This window comes from Fundulus heteroclitus, chromosome 22, assembly GCF_011125445.2.
Source record: "Fundulus heteroclitus isolate FHET01 chromosome 22, MU-UCD_Fhet_4.1, whole genome shotgun sequence".
NCBI classification, from domain to species: domain Eukaryota; kingdom Metazoa; phylum Chordata; class Actinopteri; order Cyprinodontiformes; family Fundulidae; genus Fundulus; species Fundulus heteroclitus.
The window spans coordinates 18437772-18455983 of NC_046382.1; the positions used below are offsets into that span (position 1 = coordinate 18437772).

The 18212-nt window shown below is 41.7% G+C and overlaps 1 protein-coding gene across 4 annotated transcripts in view; it reads right to left on the reverse strand.

Annotated features, from left to right (window-relative positions):
- The window catches only part of psme4a (proteasome activator subunit 4a), a 35149-nt gene extending 17878 nt beyond the window's left edge, over positions 1–17271 (reverse strand). The window contains exons 1-19 of one of the 4 annotated variants that reach the window (XM_036126123.1): positions 16490–17271; positions 14322–14462; positions 13642–13758; positions 11751–11807; positions 10168–10212; positions 7549–7698; positions 6431–6494; positions 6273–6347; positions 5787–5909; positions 5590–5682; positions 4030–4295; positions 3753–3939; positions 3547–3636; positions 3383–3447; positions 2876–3026; positions 869–967; positions 719–788; positions 548–615; positions 251–466 (exon numbers count right to left, since the gene is read on the reverse strand). In XM_036126123.1, the coding sequence (XP_035982016.1) occupies positions 251–466; positions 548–615; positions 719–788; positions 869–967; positions 2876–3026; positions 3383–3447; positions 3547–3636; positions 3753–3939; positions 4030–4295; positions 5590–5682; positions 5787–5909; positions 6273–6347; positions 6431–6494; positions 7549–7698; positions 10168–10212; positions 11751–11807; positions 13642–13758; positions 14322–14462; positions 16490–16686 (2274 nt within the window). In that variant the 5' untranslated portion in view covers positions 16687–17271. The remainder of the gene's footprint in view (positions 1–250; positions 467–547; positions 616–718; positions 789–868; positions 968–2875; positions 3027–3382; positions 3448–3546; positions 3637–3752; positions 3940–4029; positions 4296–5589; positions 5683–5786; positions 5910–6272; positions 6348–6430; positions 6495–7548; positions 7699–10167; positions 10213–11750; positions 11808–13641; positions 13759–14321; positions 14463–16489) is intronic. The other 3 variants (XM_036126124.1, XM_036126122.1, XM_036126125.1) reach the window with 3 other exon arrangements.
- Positions 17272–18212: the final 941 nt, after the last annotated feature.

Here is an 18212-nt window from a genome sequence, read left to right on the forward strand (position 1 = left end):
GCGGGTGACCAGATTTCCCTAATGAAAACTGGGGATGTCTGGTCACCCTTGCTTCCCTCGCTGCAAGCCGGCATTTTGTCTGAATCGCTTCTCTGATGCGCCGCGTCTACGAAAATCCCGCCCGGCTGTCCTGATCGGCTCGTCCATCCAATCACAACGACTCCACATGGATGTGTGTAGCTCGGGAGAACTGCGTCCATCTGGCGAGAGTCAGGTTAGGATTTAGAATCACAAAACAAAAAAAAAATACCTTGATGGGGAGGTAGTCGCAGACGGGCTGGTGGAAGCCTCCTGGCATACTACAGTACTCTGTGGGGTAGATGAGGGCAGTGGAGCGAAGGATGTGGTGCAGCAGGTTACAGGCCAGCACGTAGCCCTGCTTACACTTGAGGTGAAGAGTCAGCTGCAACATTTGCACCAGATCAGAGCGATAGGGGATGAGCTTGTCGCCGTCCACACGAGTTACCTGGGGAACATGGCAGACCGTTGCAGCAGAATGTTTGACACAATCAGGGGAAACGTGGAAGGTTACGTTAGTTAAATTCACCTCGGAAAGCAGCTGGAGATTCCACAAAAACTCCTTATCAAGCTCTTCCTCATTCAACACTTCCTCATCTGTTTAAAAAAAAAAAAAAAAAAAAAGCTTATCAGGCAAACGACGAGGGCGAGCAGTACATCTGTACGTCCTTTATGCACTTTGCAAGTTTTATTGACTTACTGGCAGCGATCTGGTTTATGGCGTTGCAGCAGTGCGGCACAAACAACTTGAGCGACTCTGCGGGGTGACACTGAAAACAGAAGAGCAGAAGCTTTTCATGAGTTGCGGAGCTGAGAGAAGACGCTGCTGGGCCGCGTCGGTAGAGCCTACCTTGGCAGCAGCTCGACACATGTCGGCCACCATTCGTCCAGCTACACGCGTCTCAAAGATGTTGGTGGTTGCAAAGTTGAAAACCTTTTCCAAAGCCACCTGTTCAGAAACAAAGAGACAACTGTAGTGACAACTGACAAGTTTATACCCAGAATAAGCACATATAAATTAGGAAAAAAATGGTTATTTATTTATTTTTTATTTATTTTTTTACACATTGGCCAGTTTTGACAAAACTGAAGTTGATTCAGAGTTTTAATATTTGTCCCATGATTGTATTTGATTTACTGAAGCACAAGTTAAGTCCTAAGCTTTATTTCCAAGACCTAAAAACAGGACATTTAGGTGAAAATGGAGTATAAAAAAAACGTATAATCTCCATTGTTATGCATGGGTGATTTTTTATTATTATATAAAAAAAATAGCTAGAAAGATATGGTGAATGGTTCTAGATTCAACTCTTGTTAAAATATAATTATATGATCTAGGGCTGTACAATTTTGCCAAAAATCTAAATTGCGATACATTTCGACCATAACTGTGCTTTTATTTTGACTTTTCTCTGCATTAACCACAAGCAACAAAAATGGCCTGGAGATAAAGATGTTTGTAAACAAGCACCAATTAAAAACAAGAAATTTGACTGTTTTCATTAATCAGAATATTCTTATTCAAGAGCTTGTTGAAATGGACATCAATCATTTTGACAGGTACTTAAAGCTATGGTGAGATTCTTGAAAGTTTCTGGTAAAACGGTATGATTATATAAACTCTAAAACAACTAATAAACATAGTTTATTTCACTACTGCAGCTCTCTTTATTTCCATGTGGAGGCAAACCCACTTTAAACATTTTACTGTCACCTACAGGACGTGTCTTATCCATTAATTGTTACGTAGCCAAAAACTGCAGACCTCAGCGATTTGGAAATTGCGTTTTTAAATTGCGATTATATTGCAAATGAGATTAATTGTCCAGGCCTAAAATTAACATAAAGCAGTGAGATAAAACCACTGATAACATTGGTGTAACAAGCAATTTTGTCCTGTCCTGCATCTTAAACATTTGTATACAAGAACAGAGATGTGCTTCCCCTGTCCAAATCATAAAATATCTTCCATCAAGTTGTAGATCAAATAACACTTGGGAGCAGCACCAATTTACATGAAATAACATCTGAACATGTTGAAAGCTGCATATAGGTTTCACAAACGTATAAACTTTTTCCAACACGCCACCTCCCCATCAGGGATCGTGCAGTTTAAATCCCTGTGGACTCATAGCAGTGGATGGCATTTGTCTCCGCTTCAAACCAGCCTCCAACAAAAAGACTTCAGGCCAAAAAGCTACAACATGTATAAGAGGAGAGACGGGGCGCAATCCTCTCTGGTCCCTGGTGGCTCAGGCAGGAAAGATGTGAGGAAGACGCCGTGCGGGGAAACGGAGAGAAAAGCATTTACCCAGAAGGAGAGATCTGACGGCTCCAATTTTATTATTTTTATTCCTCATTCCAGACTCTTTATAAACAATGCAAACACTCGACACAGAGGATAACGGACCAATCAGAAGCCATTTTACCAGGATGCTTCAATGCTAAAATACGAGACTGGTGCTTAACAAAATTAGCAAGCTGGTTACATGATGGCATATGGTCCTATAAGTTACTGTTCTACTAAACCCTAATCGGAAACAGTGGGTCAATAGAGAGGCAGGGATGAGAAATGTTGGTAAAATGTAATAACAGCCACAATTAAAAAGCTCCAGAACCTGAATATCAGCGCTTCTTGATGCAGGACTGCAAGATGTGCAGCTTATTTCTGCACCAGAGCCCCACCTGGTGAGGGCTGAGTGAACGACGCTGCGTTACCTCGGGGCCTAGCGGTCAATCGCCGGCTTCACTCATGCATGTGAGTAAATTACTTTAAAGGGACGTTTGTGTATGGGGGCTTTCCGCTAATTAACACAGGAGAATGACAACTAAACCGACACGAGAGGGGAACCCTCACCTTGAAAATGTCCAAGGAGCACTGCGTAAGGATGGTGCTAAAGGTCGAGGAGAGTCCGAGCTCGACTAGACTCTCCAAATGAGTCATTTTCTCAGTTTCTGTTTCCTCTCGGGTTTGTTCCAGAGTGCTGCTGTCTATCAGGGCAAAACATCTGCAGAAAAAAAAGAAGAAAGAAATAAAAACCCTAAGCAAAATAGTTTGCATGTTTAACCCCTAATGACAGCAAAGCAGGGATATAGTCGTGTATGAATATCGCTCAAATAAGGAATTGTGTTCTTGTGCGACAGATCACACTTTAAAACATGCAGAAGTAACATAGAAAACATCAATTCAGATATTAATATCCTAAATATTATAGGACACACGCAGTTACATTAACATCACCACAAATACAAAAAAAAAAAAAAAAAAAAACCCTGACCTTTTCTCACCTTATTGTCATCCACAACTAAAAACTACTGATGCATTGGTTCTTACATGCAGACATTTGGTTTTAAATCGGCGTACCTGTCCATGAACTGCAGCACAAAGTCTTCGAACTCGGCTGAGGCCGAGCACATCTCCCGCTCCACCTGTCGTTCACACAAGTCATGTGATTAAACTCTTCGCGATGATTCACATAGCATCACTGATTCAATTATGAGAACCGGCGCGGAGCTGCAGCGGCGTACCTCAGTCAGATCCGTTCTTTCATGTAAGGCAGACGAACAGTCCACCAAAGGCACAAGGGTCACAAACGTAGCGATGAACTGGAATGTGATCTGGAGGAGAAGGGTTGATGTTTTGGTCAGTCGGATACAGTTTACGGACCCAAAACAGAACAACAGATGTTCTGAAAGCAGAGAGACGATAGATGAGCGGCGGGGCGGCGGCGCACCATGCACTTGCTGAAGTCGTTGGGGTCCACGCCCGGTAGAGCTCTCATTAGCAGGGGCAGCATGTGAGTGGGTCCCTCGGGGAAGCGCTGCCCGCCTGACACCAGGCTACGTGCCACGCCAATCATGCAGCTCAGAGTGGCCGTCAGCTGGTGGGGCTCGGTCAGGGTCTCCAGAGCCGGGTAGGTCCTGCGGGTTGGAAGAAGAAACCGTCGGCTCTTGCTTTTCAAGGCGGGGGAAAGCCAGTGGCCTACACCGACACGTCCGGCGCACGCTTACCTCTCAAGCACAGGGGGAATGACCAGCTCGGGGCGCATCAGAGCCAGGTTTTGCAGGGCCTGGGCCGCGTCCAGGCTGCCCGTCTTGCTGAACATGGCCAGCAGAACCGGCTGCATCATGCTCTGCACGAACTCTGTGATGTCCTCCTCGGTGAGCTTGTGAGTGTCGGGGACGGGCGTGAGCCACGAGGGCTTCCTGTAGCGCTCCCGGTGGAGCCGGCGCACCACGCTGGCCGGGAGACGCTGCAGCAGCTTCATGAGCTTCATCTGGACGTGACGACAAGGGGACAGAAGAGACAGATACGTGACAAAGGGGGAGACGGAGGCAGACGACGGGCCTTTTGTTTACACAAAGGTATAGGGTGGAGCATCTAGAGACACGGATGACAGAACGGACATACAGACAGAAACAAATAATACTGTAAACAGTCTCATCTTGTTCCTCTTCAAAAGATGCCGGCACTTTAGTAAAAGCAGAAGAGCTTCACAAGATAATAAGAAATCTGCGGCACATTTATCGTTCTTCGTTTCACGCTGCAACCTAAACGGAAGATTTCACGCGCCCCAAAGCAACAGCCACAAATAGAGAGAACTCATCCCCTTGGCAAGGAATAAAGACTTGTGTGTGAAAGCGCGTTGCTGTCCGCGCTGCTTCATATCTGCTGCGAGGGACGCTGAAAACGGAAAGGCATGCGGCCGTGGTGCCAGTGACCTTTAATAGCACCGCTGCCGTCTCGTTCACGTGTCCCGCTCTCGTTTGTGAGCTTGCTGCCGATGTTAGCCTTCAACAGTAAACGGGACCCTTCCAGCTGGACGACAGCGCTACAGCGGAGCCAGGTAACTGTTTCGCAATGCAACACTTTGAATTACATTTTATTTTATTTTTTTAACTCTTGTCTGATTATGGAGACAGTATGGTACAGACACAAACCCACCCGTACATGGCTGCCAAAATAACCGGACAAGGATTTATCACTGAAGCAGCCAAGAGGCTCAGGTTAACACAGGAGAGAGGCAAGAACAGAGGAATTGTTGAAAGAGGTCCTGTATAAAGGTTGCAACAAGCCATTTAGGGGAAACAGTGAGCATGTGGAAGAAGCTGGACTGGTCAGACGAGATCAACATTAAACTTTTTTTTTTTTTTTTTTTACACTTGCATGATAAAACGCTCTGGGTTGTGGTAACCCAACTATGAGCATCATCCTGACCACATCCTGTAGGAATACATAGTAGTGGCAGCATCATGCTGCGGGAAAAGCTTGGTCAAAGTCCGGAGCTGGAGCCAATTGCTAAATTAGAGGAGATTAGAGACTTAATGCTCTCTGTCCAATCTGACTGAGCTATAGGTGTTCTACGAAGAGGTATCAGCACAATCTTGTTTTCTCTGGATGTGCAAAAACTGGTAGTACAACAGAAGTGCCTTCATACACTCGGTGTTGGATTAGTATATAAAATCCCAATAAAATACGTTCGTATTTTTGGCTGCAAGACGACAAAACACTGGGCAGTTCGATTATAGATTTGCAAAGCGCTGCACACGTTTCTGACAGAAAATACTCACCAGCCAACGGCCGTGGTTTGATGGGTGGAAGAAGGATGTGATGCTGTTGAAAAGGCCACTGAGCTGCGCTTGAGTCTGCTTGCTGGGTCCCCCCTGAAATTGTCACAATAAAGATCAATGAAATACGGCGTGGACTAAAGACAATATGTTTAAAATTATTTTTTATTTTATTTTATGTTTTTAGTGTGCGATCTAACCAGGAGGGATGAGACCCAAAGCACCACGTGGCCGATATCGTAGGCATTTGTGACGTAACGCGATACCATCATCTGACTGGTCCCTACGGGAAGGTTGAAACTCCTCAAAATTCTCGTGAAAATCTGAAATGTGTGTGGAAACAAAATTAAATCTTCTTGGTACCATCATCCTGGTGCAGACTTTGTTCATTGCGAAACAGATCAGAAACACATGATACAACTAGGCTCAATATCTCAGGGATATTAATGTCCATCGGTTGCACAAACTGGCGACACTCCGAGGGAAAACAAACACGACTACAAGCTACTCTCCTTCTTCTCAGTCGGGGAGAAAGTTCAAGAGAGAAACCGGATAGTTTGTTTCATGGACAAACAGTGATGGAAATCACACAAACAGATGTGAGCGTGGAACAGATTTCTCCACACAAACAAGACCCCGGGCGGGCGCACCGACGGGTAGATGCAGACGGTGACTCAGAAACCTACCTTGGGAATGTAAGGGTCCCAGTCAAGGTAGCCGATGTTGTCGTTGGCCAGGCGAGCGAACAGGTTGACCAGGTGCTGCGAACGTGCAGAAGAGCGTGTTACAAAAAAAGCCACCCAGACACTTATGCTGCCGTTTTGAAGTCGTGAACAAAACTCACAATTTCCCAGCTTGGGAGATTCTGCACCGACACCCACAAGTTGATCAGCTCATCGAACCATAACCTGGGAAAATGAACAAAAATGGTTGTTTAAGACGTGAATACGAAGTGCACACCTCATAGGAGGAAACACCTTGAAGTACATTTATGATTTATTAGGAGGGTTACTATCAGACAGTGTTGTAGTACTCGAGTGCGAGACTCGAACTCGAGTCCGAGTCATTAGCTAAATTTAGAGACTCGTGACTTGACTTGGACTTGAGCACTGATGACTCGAACTTGGACTCCTACATTCAGATCATTCTGACTCGGAAATTGAGAAAAAGACTCAACTTCTTTTTATATCATTAGGATATAGTTTTAATATGTCATTAGAATATTATTGGGTGTATGATTTTAATATCTAAATTATTAGTGCAACGTGGTGTGGATTTTATTTATTTTTTTTTTAGTTTAAAAACATGTAGGCTATGCTTACTTTAGTGCGGAACTTGGACTCGACTTGATCAATAAGGACTCAACTCGGACTTGACTCAGATTTTTTTTTAATGACTTGGACTTGACTCGGACTTGAACACTGGAGACTCTAACCTGAACTCGGACTCGAGGCATAGTGACTCGACTACAACACTGCTATCAGAGATCAAATCAATCACGCAACTAACTGCGAGACCAAATGCAAGGATACCCGTTTACCTGATTCGTTTTTATAGAAAAAAAGACTCTCCAAAACGGCTCAAAATACATTCATATTTTGAATCGATCCGGTTATGAAAGCAGCAAACTGCGCTTCGGATATTATTTTCATGGCTCTTGTTCCGATGGCTTAAAATTGGATTCGGCATTTTCACACAGACACTTGTTCCATTATCCTTGCCAGCCCCAAGCGGCCATCGTGACGTCCGTATTAGCTTTTGTAGATGGCTGACATAACTGACCGAGGACACCAAGCTCGTCACTCTTTATTCATTCGTTTTTTTTTTTTTTGTTTTGTTTTTTTCCATCCGATTCAAAATGTACTAACACACTGTTTGAACAGACAAGCTAAACGGGTCTCAGACGAGAAGACGGTCTTCATTATCTCCTCTGCAAGTAGGAGAGGGTGAGAAGTTTCTTACTTGAAGCCTTTATGGTGCAGCTCGGGAGGCAGAGTTGTGGGTAAGAAAAGCTCAAAGTAGCTGATCGCTCTCTGCATGGTGACGTCGAAGGGACAGAGGAGAGGCCTCCACTCATCCAGCATCTCCTGGGTAGCATTCTCTGAGAAGTACCTGTATAAACAAAGACAATCAGTCAGGATTACATTTGGGAAAACTAATCGGATGAAACCATTTGGAAAAAAAAAAAAAATCTTATGTAACGAAATCACATGTTTTTTTAATAGGAATACAAACCGAACCTCAATATTAAAGAGAAAGTGTTATGAATCAACTGGCCCCTCAGAAATGGGAACGAACATCCATTTCACCATGAGCTGCACACAGAGCCACCAGAAAGTATGACCCACATTTTGTTACACTTACGCCACTTTTTTTGGGATATCTCTCCCCATTCCTCTCTGCAGATATTCTCAAGCCCGTCAAATCAGACGAGCAGATTTGTTTTAAGTCTTTCCAGAGAACTGCTTTACAGTCCCAGTCTCAGACTGAAAAGAATCTCCACAGCCTAACGCCGACACCGCCACACTTCGCAGTACAGATTATGTTAGCCGACGGTGTCTTTTTTTTCTCTCCAAATAAAAACCGCTTAAGAGTTCAGGCCAAAAAGTTCCATATTTTTTGTTTCAGCAGACCAGAGAATTTGGTTTCTGTGAGTATGACAACTGCTAAGGTGCTATTTGGCTTAATTCAGTCTCACTCCCATGCAGCTTTTGGTTGAGAGTGGCTTCCTTCTAGCAACTCCACTAGTAAAGCCTGAGTCTAGCAGTAAGGCGGCGTTTGTTGACCTTCTGGGTGGTTCTTCCTCTTTAAGGGAACACAGAAGCGGCACTTGAGTGACGATTGGTTTTTTTTGTTCATCTCTCTAACGTCTTTCCTCCTCTGTTACTCAGTTTGGCCAGGTTTTCAGATGTAAGGAGGGTCTTGGTTAGGGTGACCAAACGTCCATATTTCCCGGGACATGTCCGTATTTCACGTCCTGTCCCGGGCGTCCCGGTTTTTTTTTTAGAAAGTGAGGAAATGTCCTGCTTTTTAAATTACCTTCATTGGACCATTAAATTGACAGGCACTAGGACACTGCGCACAGCGCTGCGTGTGACGTAATCCCTGAGCCGCGTCAGTGCGGGCAGCCCTGTTCTTAATCAGAAGATAGATAGTGTGAATAACAATATCTATCGATCGATAGACGTGGGGCGTGATAGGAAAAAATAGGGTCGATAAAAAGTTCTATAGACAGTTTTACTTCCTTGCTACAGTCGGCACGCCGTCACTAAGCGCCGCCCTCTCAAACCACAACACAGAGCACGTGAATATGTAGCAGCAAGTAGCGGCGGAGGAAACGGTCCCAAAACGAGGTTTTACTAGTTCACCAGCCTGATAGAAATAAACAACAGTGATTTGTAAAACTTGCAAGGAACCGGTAAAAGCAGAGTCTGGTAACGTAACCCACCAGTATTCATCACGTAAGCCGCTCAGCCGCTCACACCCGCAGCAGCGCGAGCTGCGCGGCCCCGCGAGCTGCGCCTCGTCGTCGTCGCGTTCTGTAACTTCTTCCAAAACAAAGTAGGTACAGCAGCTAAACTGGGCTCCCTTCTTTGTGATAAAATGACAAAGCGTCCAAGCGGCATAAGGACATAACGCATGCAGTAACGTGCTTCATAGTGATGGATATGTCTGCTGTTCTCTGCAGCTGAAAAACCTGGCTTCAAACAATAACCTGCCACTCTTGATCCGCGATATAAAGTTAAGTTATTTTTCTTAAAAAAAAAATCTGTTATGGTTAAAAAAGGTGGTTGAATAAAGATGTAATTGGAATTCTGTGTTTGTGTTCTTTAAATCAAATCATTTAGCAATATCATAAAATGTCCAGGCAGAGCTGCACATAAAATATGGTTTTATATATTTTCAATAATTATCGATATCGATCAATATGCCTTTTGTTTTTTGATCGATAAGCTTTTTTTCTATATCGCCCAGCCCTATGCCACATACATCTCTATGCATGGGAACGTGTGAATACTTTCTGGTGCCACAGTACCACAGACTGAGCCATTGTGTTGCAGATTCCCAGAATGTTTCTGGTTTCATCACGCCTATGAAAAACGAATAAAACTGCAGCTTGTGGCATTTCAGTACGGGACTACTAGGTATTCAATGTTTGAGCACATCCTGTAAATAATATTTCTTTAACAGCCTTTAAAGTGAGGTCTCTCACACTTAATGATAATAAGCGCAATATTTTCCCCTGCCTCTTTCCCTGACTAGCTGCTGATCCAGAGTCTGACCGGCAGCTCACAACAAAAAGACTCCCTCTTCTCATTGTAACAGGAACTCTGACCGAAGACAGAATTAGGTGAGTTAATAGGCTTATCTTCCTCCGGTAATGCAAACCAAGGTACGAGTCCTACAGCTTGCCTAAGAGTTATACATGGACACCGCTCTGGACACGCGGCTGAAAACAAAAGGTTTGAGTCTAAATCCATACAACGGATCTAACGCACTTTACGGATATTAGCTCATAGGCCTTTAAGCCCCCCCCCCCCACCAAAAAAAAAAGGCATAAGATGATGAAGATGTACTTACGGTCTGCAGTTTTTCACAAGTGTCTTTAACACGTTTTCCACTGAGCTGTAATGAAAGAAAACAAAGTTACTATCTTCTCATTGAGACACTGGCGTTAGTAAAGCTTCACCACACAAATGCGCTTTAATTTTTTTTTCATGCACCAAAAAAAAAAAAAAAAGTATTTTTTGACAGAAGAATTTATAGTGAAAGTGCTCATTAAAATGTAATGAATCCAGTTGACAAACGTACAGAGGTTTATGTGAATTGTATCTTAGATTTCATAGTGATTTATAGGAAATTGCCGACATGGCATAAGTTTATTGGGTCAGAAGCAGTGAGGTGGGGGGACACAGCTGTCTAATATCGGTCAAATTTATCGTTCTGTGTATCAACATTGGTCAAATTCTTATAAAAGGGTTTTGATTCGTCAGTTTGCATCCAAATATTATGGATGCGTCTGCTGGCAGTGGTGCGTGAATGCCTGGATTAAACTATGTTCTTTTTCTTTTCAGGAATTTTAAACAATATTCAGAATAAATGAATAAAAACGTCATGCAAATACAGATGTAGGAACTACTCAACCACTCAAGTAGGGATTCAGAACTAAACAATATGATAAAAGTATTCAAATTAACCCTGCCTGACATCCACATAGTCAGCTCAGTAAAGGGCATAAGAACCTGGGCTACATCAGGTAGTGAACACATTTAGTAAAGCAGGGATAGCAAAATTCACTGCAAGCTAGCAGAGCGTATGGGCCGCGGCAGAACACCCGGAATCATTTTGTCTTAAATTAAAGGAATACTAATAGCAAGGTTATGTTATCTGAAGAGATGCACCAATAGACAATGGAACAAGTCAATCTTCCCTTCGATCGGCTGTAATCCTGATAAAAATGAAATAATAAAAAAAAAATTCTATCTCTTTATTGACAATGAAGTGTCCCCATCATTGATGAATGTGTCAAACCAACTGGATGTACTCTGGTGCACTTTATGAGCTTAGTACAAAACCTTTGATGGTTAATTTGCTTTGATACATTGATAGAGATAACCTTGTAATTCCTGATTTCTGGGTTTAAAACTATTACCCCTAACCAAGAACCTCCATCACCTTTTTTGTCTTGTGTGCTACAGCTCTAAGAACAGATAAAGCAAATCAGAAAAAGGCCCATCAGTCGACAAACCCACAAAGGAAAGCGTCCAGGAAGTCTACCTAGCGTTTAGCTTTAGCCATGAAAGTCAATTACTGCTTAATATTACCCATTTTGCTGCATTATTACAGCAAGTTCTGTTTTACTTAAATACTAGAAAATCTGTTGAGACCTTCGAAGAAATCTTAAAAAGAAAGTCCCTAAAACTCTCTAATAGTTTGATCTAGAGGACAGGAGAAAATAAAAACGTGTTAGCTGCAGTGCGACAGTCTCCAGTATGAGTGAAATGTTAACATTGATGAATGTTATATTTATTAGAAACTCTATATGAGGTGCCCAGACTTTGCTTTTACATGCAGCGTCTACAAAAAACATCCAGCCATTTGTAAAGTAAAATCAAAAATAAAAAAAATAAAAAAAAACCCACACAAAGAAGTATTGTTCTTACCACCTCTGAATCAGTTTTAACATTATGAGTTTAGTAGAAGAACGATGGCATGGAGAACTAGATGCAAAGGAAGACAAAGGCATAAAGAACAATTTGAGCACATGACAAGGAGCAATTCGCTTAAGACAAACTAATGAGAGTAATCCGTTTTCCGTAGATTAGTGCGATTTAGTGTTTTTGGGAGGTGTGAACAAGCAATCAGCCAAAGCAGCCTGGTTCGTCAGTAGTTTGTCATAATCATACAATGTTCCCATTAACACCATAAAAGAGCCCCTCGCACTGCTTGCCACAGAGCACAACTAAAGAATATTTCATAAGATGACCCAAAACTGAAACTTCTCTTTCAGACAATGTTAAATCCAAGCCTCACAGTGAATCTGAGTGTTGTATAAAGCTATGGAAGGGAGAGCATAACCCATTTGCTGCCATTCATCTGGTCCAGTTGAGAAAAACAATCGGTCTTTATTCAAACCCCCAGAGCCCTAATAACCAACTCGGGTACAAAGGTTAGTTTGTCAAATCTTTAAACTTGACATATAAAAGGATACGAGAAGGGATAGAGAATCTGCAAATAAAAGGAAATTGCCATTGAACTGCAAGAAATGTAAAAATAAAGCATTTTTTTGTTTGTGTAGATTGTGACTACATCAGATTGCCATAATAGGATCTTTACCCAATCAACAGGGAGACGGTGGGGAAGACGAGTCTAAAATTATGGGAGAAAAAAAAAAAACTACTCCGTAGACGGCACATAAAAAAAACGACTGAAAATCTAATATTGCCACATTGAACTGTGCACCTGAAAAATGTCACCAGTTGCTAAGCAATGAATGTTATAGAAAAGGCAAAAATATTTACAGTTCTGGCCATTATTCTGGGCTGCTGGTCAATTGGTGCATGAAGTGGATGTAAATGTTAGTAGTTCCTGTTTTTTTAAAGCCACGGATAACATTACACAACGATACCATTGACACAGGAAGGAAGTCATACACTGTTCAAAACCCCTTCTAAAAACACATTACCCGTTTCCCCTGAACTGAATGATCCAGATTTTATGAGTATAGTAGTTTATAACATTACATTAAACATTAAACAAAAGACTCTTACTGCAGCCAGATACCAGTAAAGCTGCTCTAATCTAAATGTTTATTTGATGTTATTGGAAAAAGCAACAAGTATGAAATTGAGATTTGTAATTGTTATTATTCATACATTTTATGCTAATTAGGATTTTTAAGAGACTTTAAATCATGAGTGCCTAAACTTTTTGGCTTGTTGGGCAGAAATTTGCAAGTCAAAAGCACATAAAAACATAAAAACAACAATAACTACACTACCGTTGTGAAGGTTCTTTACCTGCTCTAAAAATATGATCATTTTAAATAAATAGAAAATTACACTATCCTTATTTAGCAATTTTAATAAATGAATTCCAATCAGATTTCAATGCACCAAAAGTCTGATTTGATTAATTGAGTAAACGTAATTGGATACAAGATAGATGGGGACAAAATCAGCACAGGGGCCGCAAATGGCCCCTGACCCACCCTTTGGACACGCCTCCTTTAAATAATCCAAATTATGTCAACTAATGGTTCTGTAATCGGCTGATGTGCTGTTGGTATTGAAACCAGAAATTAATCTGGTGCCCAAATCTCTAAGTTACAAAAAAAAAAAATGCTTTCAATGAGGCTGATTATCTAATGCAGAATCTGAGTCTAATCATGAAAATAGTATCCTTTAAACTTTTAGTAAGTTTCACAGATGGGAATATATTTTGAAAAGCCAACCTTACCCAAAAGGACTAAGCAATAAAAACAAAACTAACAAAAAAAAAAAAAAAAAAAAAAACATCTTGTGACAATCGACTAATCACTGATCTGATGCATACTTGGGAAACCAGTTAAGACCCAGATGTTCGGTCTTTGAGAACAGAATCCTGTCGTGCAGCTCATACAGCGGTCTCCACGGCAGCTCCAGGTCCTCCCTCGACAGCAGTTCCTTTTTCCTGTTAGATCAATAAAGCATTCGGAAGAATAGCAACACAGATGAGCGCGTTTCCACAGATAATGGTTCAAAATATGCCATTTTTGACAAGTCTGAAAGAATGCATCATTTTTGTTGAGCTGCCAGCTGTTAGTATATGTGACGACATTGTGAGTCTGATAATGAACTAAAAACCACAGAAGAAAACATTTTCAAAATTATATTCACTATGAAAGAATGTGAATATTTCTGTGCATCTTTGTTTAAAACAGAGAGTCAATTTAATGCTGGGTAATAAAACTATTTCAATCATTTATTGAGAAACGGAAAATGTCAATAGCAATGGCAAAAGGCAGACAATACATGCGACCCATCAGGCAGTACATAAGTCCACCGTTATTTAAGCGGCTTTCCAGGATGCTGAAGCATTTGCAAATAGCAAGATGAACTTCATTTGCATCATCTTCTGATGGCACACAAACTACATTTGCACTGATAAACAGTATTTGTGTATAAACATGTTACGAGTTGAGAATGTGTCATTGTTATTTTGTCCATATCAATCAGATCTACATCCATCCTTACTTGAGAAGGTTGATAAGAAGGCGAGCGAGGCCTTGCATCATGCTGATCTCCAGTCTGGGGATCGTCACTAGCTCGTACAGCAACTTGATGAACAGCACATGGTCTTCTTTGCTGAACTTCCGTCCATAAAGTCTCATGTACCTTAACAGAAAAGTACAGATTAAGAATAATTACTTTGATGTTACACATGCGGAACAGATCATTCAAAAAATTAAGAGCTGCGTCCAAATTATAATTGTGTGCACAATCAAAAATACTGTCAAAAACTATGAGATAATTATAACAGACATCCGTGTTGTTATCTAAAACAATAAACTAAATAGATAAACTGTATGAGAGCTCAACAAAAAAAAAAAAAAAGAAGAAAAAAATCAAATATGAATCAAACTCAAGAAAATTTGGTCTGTGGGTCGCGACAGATTTATTGAACACAATGTTTGTCTCAAAGGGGTGAAACAGATTTTAAAAAGCCAAGTAACCAAAATAAAACAGGGAGCGGAAATGAATAAAGCAGACCAAACATCTTCTGGAATACATTACCGTTTACAAATCTGTCTGGAAATATTTTCAGTCAAAAGGTTAGACTTATCCGAATAAACAGAGAAAAGCCATGAAGTGGAAACTAAAGGTGGGCCCACTAATCCCTCCTCTTTGGGAATAGCTTTTTAAAAATTGCAGGTAGCGAACGCTGAACAGCATCATTGTTCAGCGGTCAACGGCAGCCTCACTACTGAGGGTGAAGTAAAACAAACAAACATGAACAAAAAACAGCTGACTTCAGGTTTGAATACATGTGTTACTCCATGGGAGAGTAGAAGAATAAATAGAAGTAACATTAGACCAGTACGCACCTAAAAATAATACCAAACATATTTAAGCGCATGTCATTTTGAAAATCCGCACAATGGATAAATGTAAAAGGCAACTGCAATAATCACAGTCATTTTTTTATCGGCAGCAGTAGGGTAACGGATGCTTTTCTGTCTAAACAATAAAACTATTTTGTTATAAATATGCAGTGTTTCCCGCAGCGCTATCTTGGCGTGGCGGCCGCCACGCCAAACTCACGCTACCGCCACGCCAACATTCCAAAAAAAAAAAAAAAAAAAAGTGCCGTTAACACGCGGTTTGTTGTTGTTGGTATTGCGCGTGCGTGAATGGCAGGGAAAAAACACATGGATACCCCCGCTCCGCCAGTCTGTCCGCGGAAAACGTGTTTTATCTCCCCCCCCCCCCCGCTCCGCTCCGCCGAAAACGTGTCGTCCACAAACCCCCCCCCCCCCCCCCCCCCCCTCCGCGAATCGGTCCGCCTCGCATAAGCTAATTCCTGCGGGAAACACTGATATGTATGCTTACGCCATTACACTAGATGGTCATTTCAACTCAAGGTTATTGTACCAGGAGAATCTAAAATCAGCTTTATACATTAGTTCACATGTTGTTACGGCTTCTGATAAAACTTTAAGTTAAAGTTTAACTATTTAACCAAAACGGTGAAAATGCAAACATAACAAAAAAGGCCAAAACCTGGTTTGATGAAATCGACCAAATATATAAATGATGGAAAAGTGTGTGTGGAATAGAAACGTGGATTCATTTAGATTTTTCCCCCACCATGATGACGCTGCAAATTAAAAGGCTTTTGTTTATTTTTGGATGGACCCGTGAGCGGAAGTTTCAATGGAAACTCGGTCAGTCAACATTGCAATGGAGGGGGAAGGGGGGGGGGGCTCGTCTGTTTACGTGCGATCCACGAACTAACGACGATCATAACAAAATAGTTGAGGCCAAGGCGAAAAGCATTGCGAAAGCCACAGTGACCTAGCACCGCTAGTCTGGGTCATGCCCGGTGTGTAACAGTCCCAACCGTGGTTATGAAACCGGTAAGTATCCTAATCAGACGCTCGGATCAAATGTGGGAATTCACCGCTGTGAGGAATGCCATAAAAGAACGCCCTGCCACAAATTAACTACTGCCTACCGAAGTTATGCTACCATATAAATACAAATTTGTATAAATATTACACATACAAGACAGCCGAATGAGATCTACGTGCCAAATGTTGCCCGTGTTAAGCTAAAATGCTATCGGTATCATTCAATGAACATAAAAAATTACCAAACAGAAAAAGAAAAAAAAAACATAAGGTGAGCTTAGCGGTACTTACGTTGAAAGTTTTCTCGTCCAAAAAAGCACACCGGGCCATATTTCTCTAAGCTGCACAGCTCGGCCCAAGTTCCCCTTTATTCTGCTCAAAATCTCCCCGGACTCATCGTCTAGCCTGTCCGCGTACGGTAAAAGTTTGTTGTATACGATGTCTTTCTGAGGAACAAAACCCAACGTGTCTGACTGTGTCTTTTTCATATTACAACTTCCAACCGGCTAGCTTCGTTATGCTAGCAGTCTCTTCCCACTTCCGTCGGGTTATCGGAGCGCGTCGGTCTGCTACCCGGTTAAAAATAAAAATAATAATAATAATAATACTAATAATAACAGCTACACCGGTTCCCCCGGTTGCTACTTTCCCGGCTGAAAGGCGAGGTTGTTGTAACCCTCAAAGCACCAAGTTAGGAGGTTCCCAAGTTGATGATACGCTAGCTTGTCGCGTATCTCAAGTTAAACTAGCTCATTTGAAAACAACACTACCGGCGTCATCTTTTTTTGTTTTTAAAACACTCACACACACACAAAAAAACAAAAAACAAATTTAAATGTTTCCGTAAAACGCAACGTTAAGAAAAATAAAACGCCTCGTGACCGGAATTCGTCCCTTTCGAACAACCTAATTCCACAACCCTGTCGCCAAGCTAACGGTCTAGCTAAAAGCTAGCTCTGTACTACAAAAGCACTGTCATATCCCAAGGTCTGTCAACGTCAACTGATTCATCCAACTGCTGCGAAGCTCACTGCAGACGAAAGCTAACCGTCCGGTGTTCCGGCGAAAGAAGCGCCCCCGTTCGGTCCACACCGCCGGAAAGGGAATCACGAAAGCCCCGAACCGTACCATACCATTTAAAGTCAAAAGTGCGACGTCTGTTTACCCTAAGGTCAACATTATTTATAATTAAGGCTATCCCGGGGTTAAGACTGAATTAAAACAAACACATATCAAGCACCCCCTTCAGTAATACAACCTTTTGAACGGAAATACCTATAATACATACAAATTACGATATTTAAATTTAATTATAAAAAAATATAACTGAGTCATCTATTTTAATAAGGAAAATTAAGGTACATTTTAAGCGCATCATGTTATTGTTACTTCTGTCTTATTTGATTACCAGATACTTCTTGTTCTGTTCAAGTAACGCGATTTCGCAGTGGTCAGGTTTTATTTTACATGAAAACAATTAATGAAAAAAAAAAGCTAAATGTAATCTTTAGTGTTTATTTTATTTTGAAAAGAAAAAAATCCGCTTGCATTGCTACGCAACATGAGCTTTCATTCAGACGGGCGCCCAGACTCATCGTTTCATCAGAGGCCCAATGACGAGGCGCTTCTTTCGGCATGAGCTCGTTCCTCAGCACAACACCTGCCGGCCCGACACCGGCGGCTACACGATACGTGCGTCATATCCGCCGGCTCCTACGTGAACTACGTTTCCCAGAATCCCTCACCCCAGCCGGGCTTAATTCCCTTTAGCCATTTCAAACAGGATGATCTACTTAGGAGCGTGTCCTCTGGTGTCGCTTAAGCTACGGGAATGTGTACAAATGTTGCACAGCATAATTAAAGAAAGTTGTGTTGTCTGGGATGTTGTGAGACACTCAAAAGAAAAAAAAATCTCAAAACATATCTGACAACGTTTACGTTTTCATGCAATCTGAAAACAACAACTGAAGCTCTTTAAAATGTGTATTTATTTAACTATCTTCAACGACGTAGA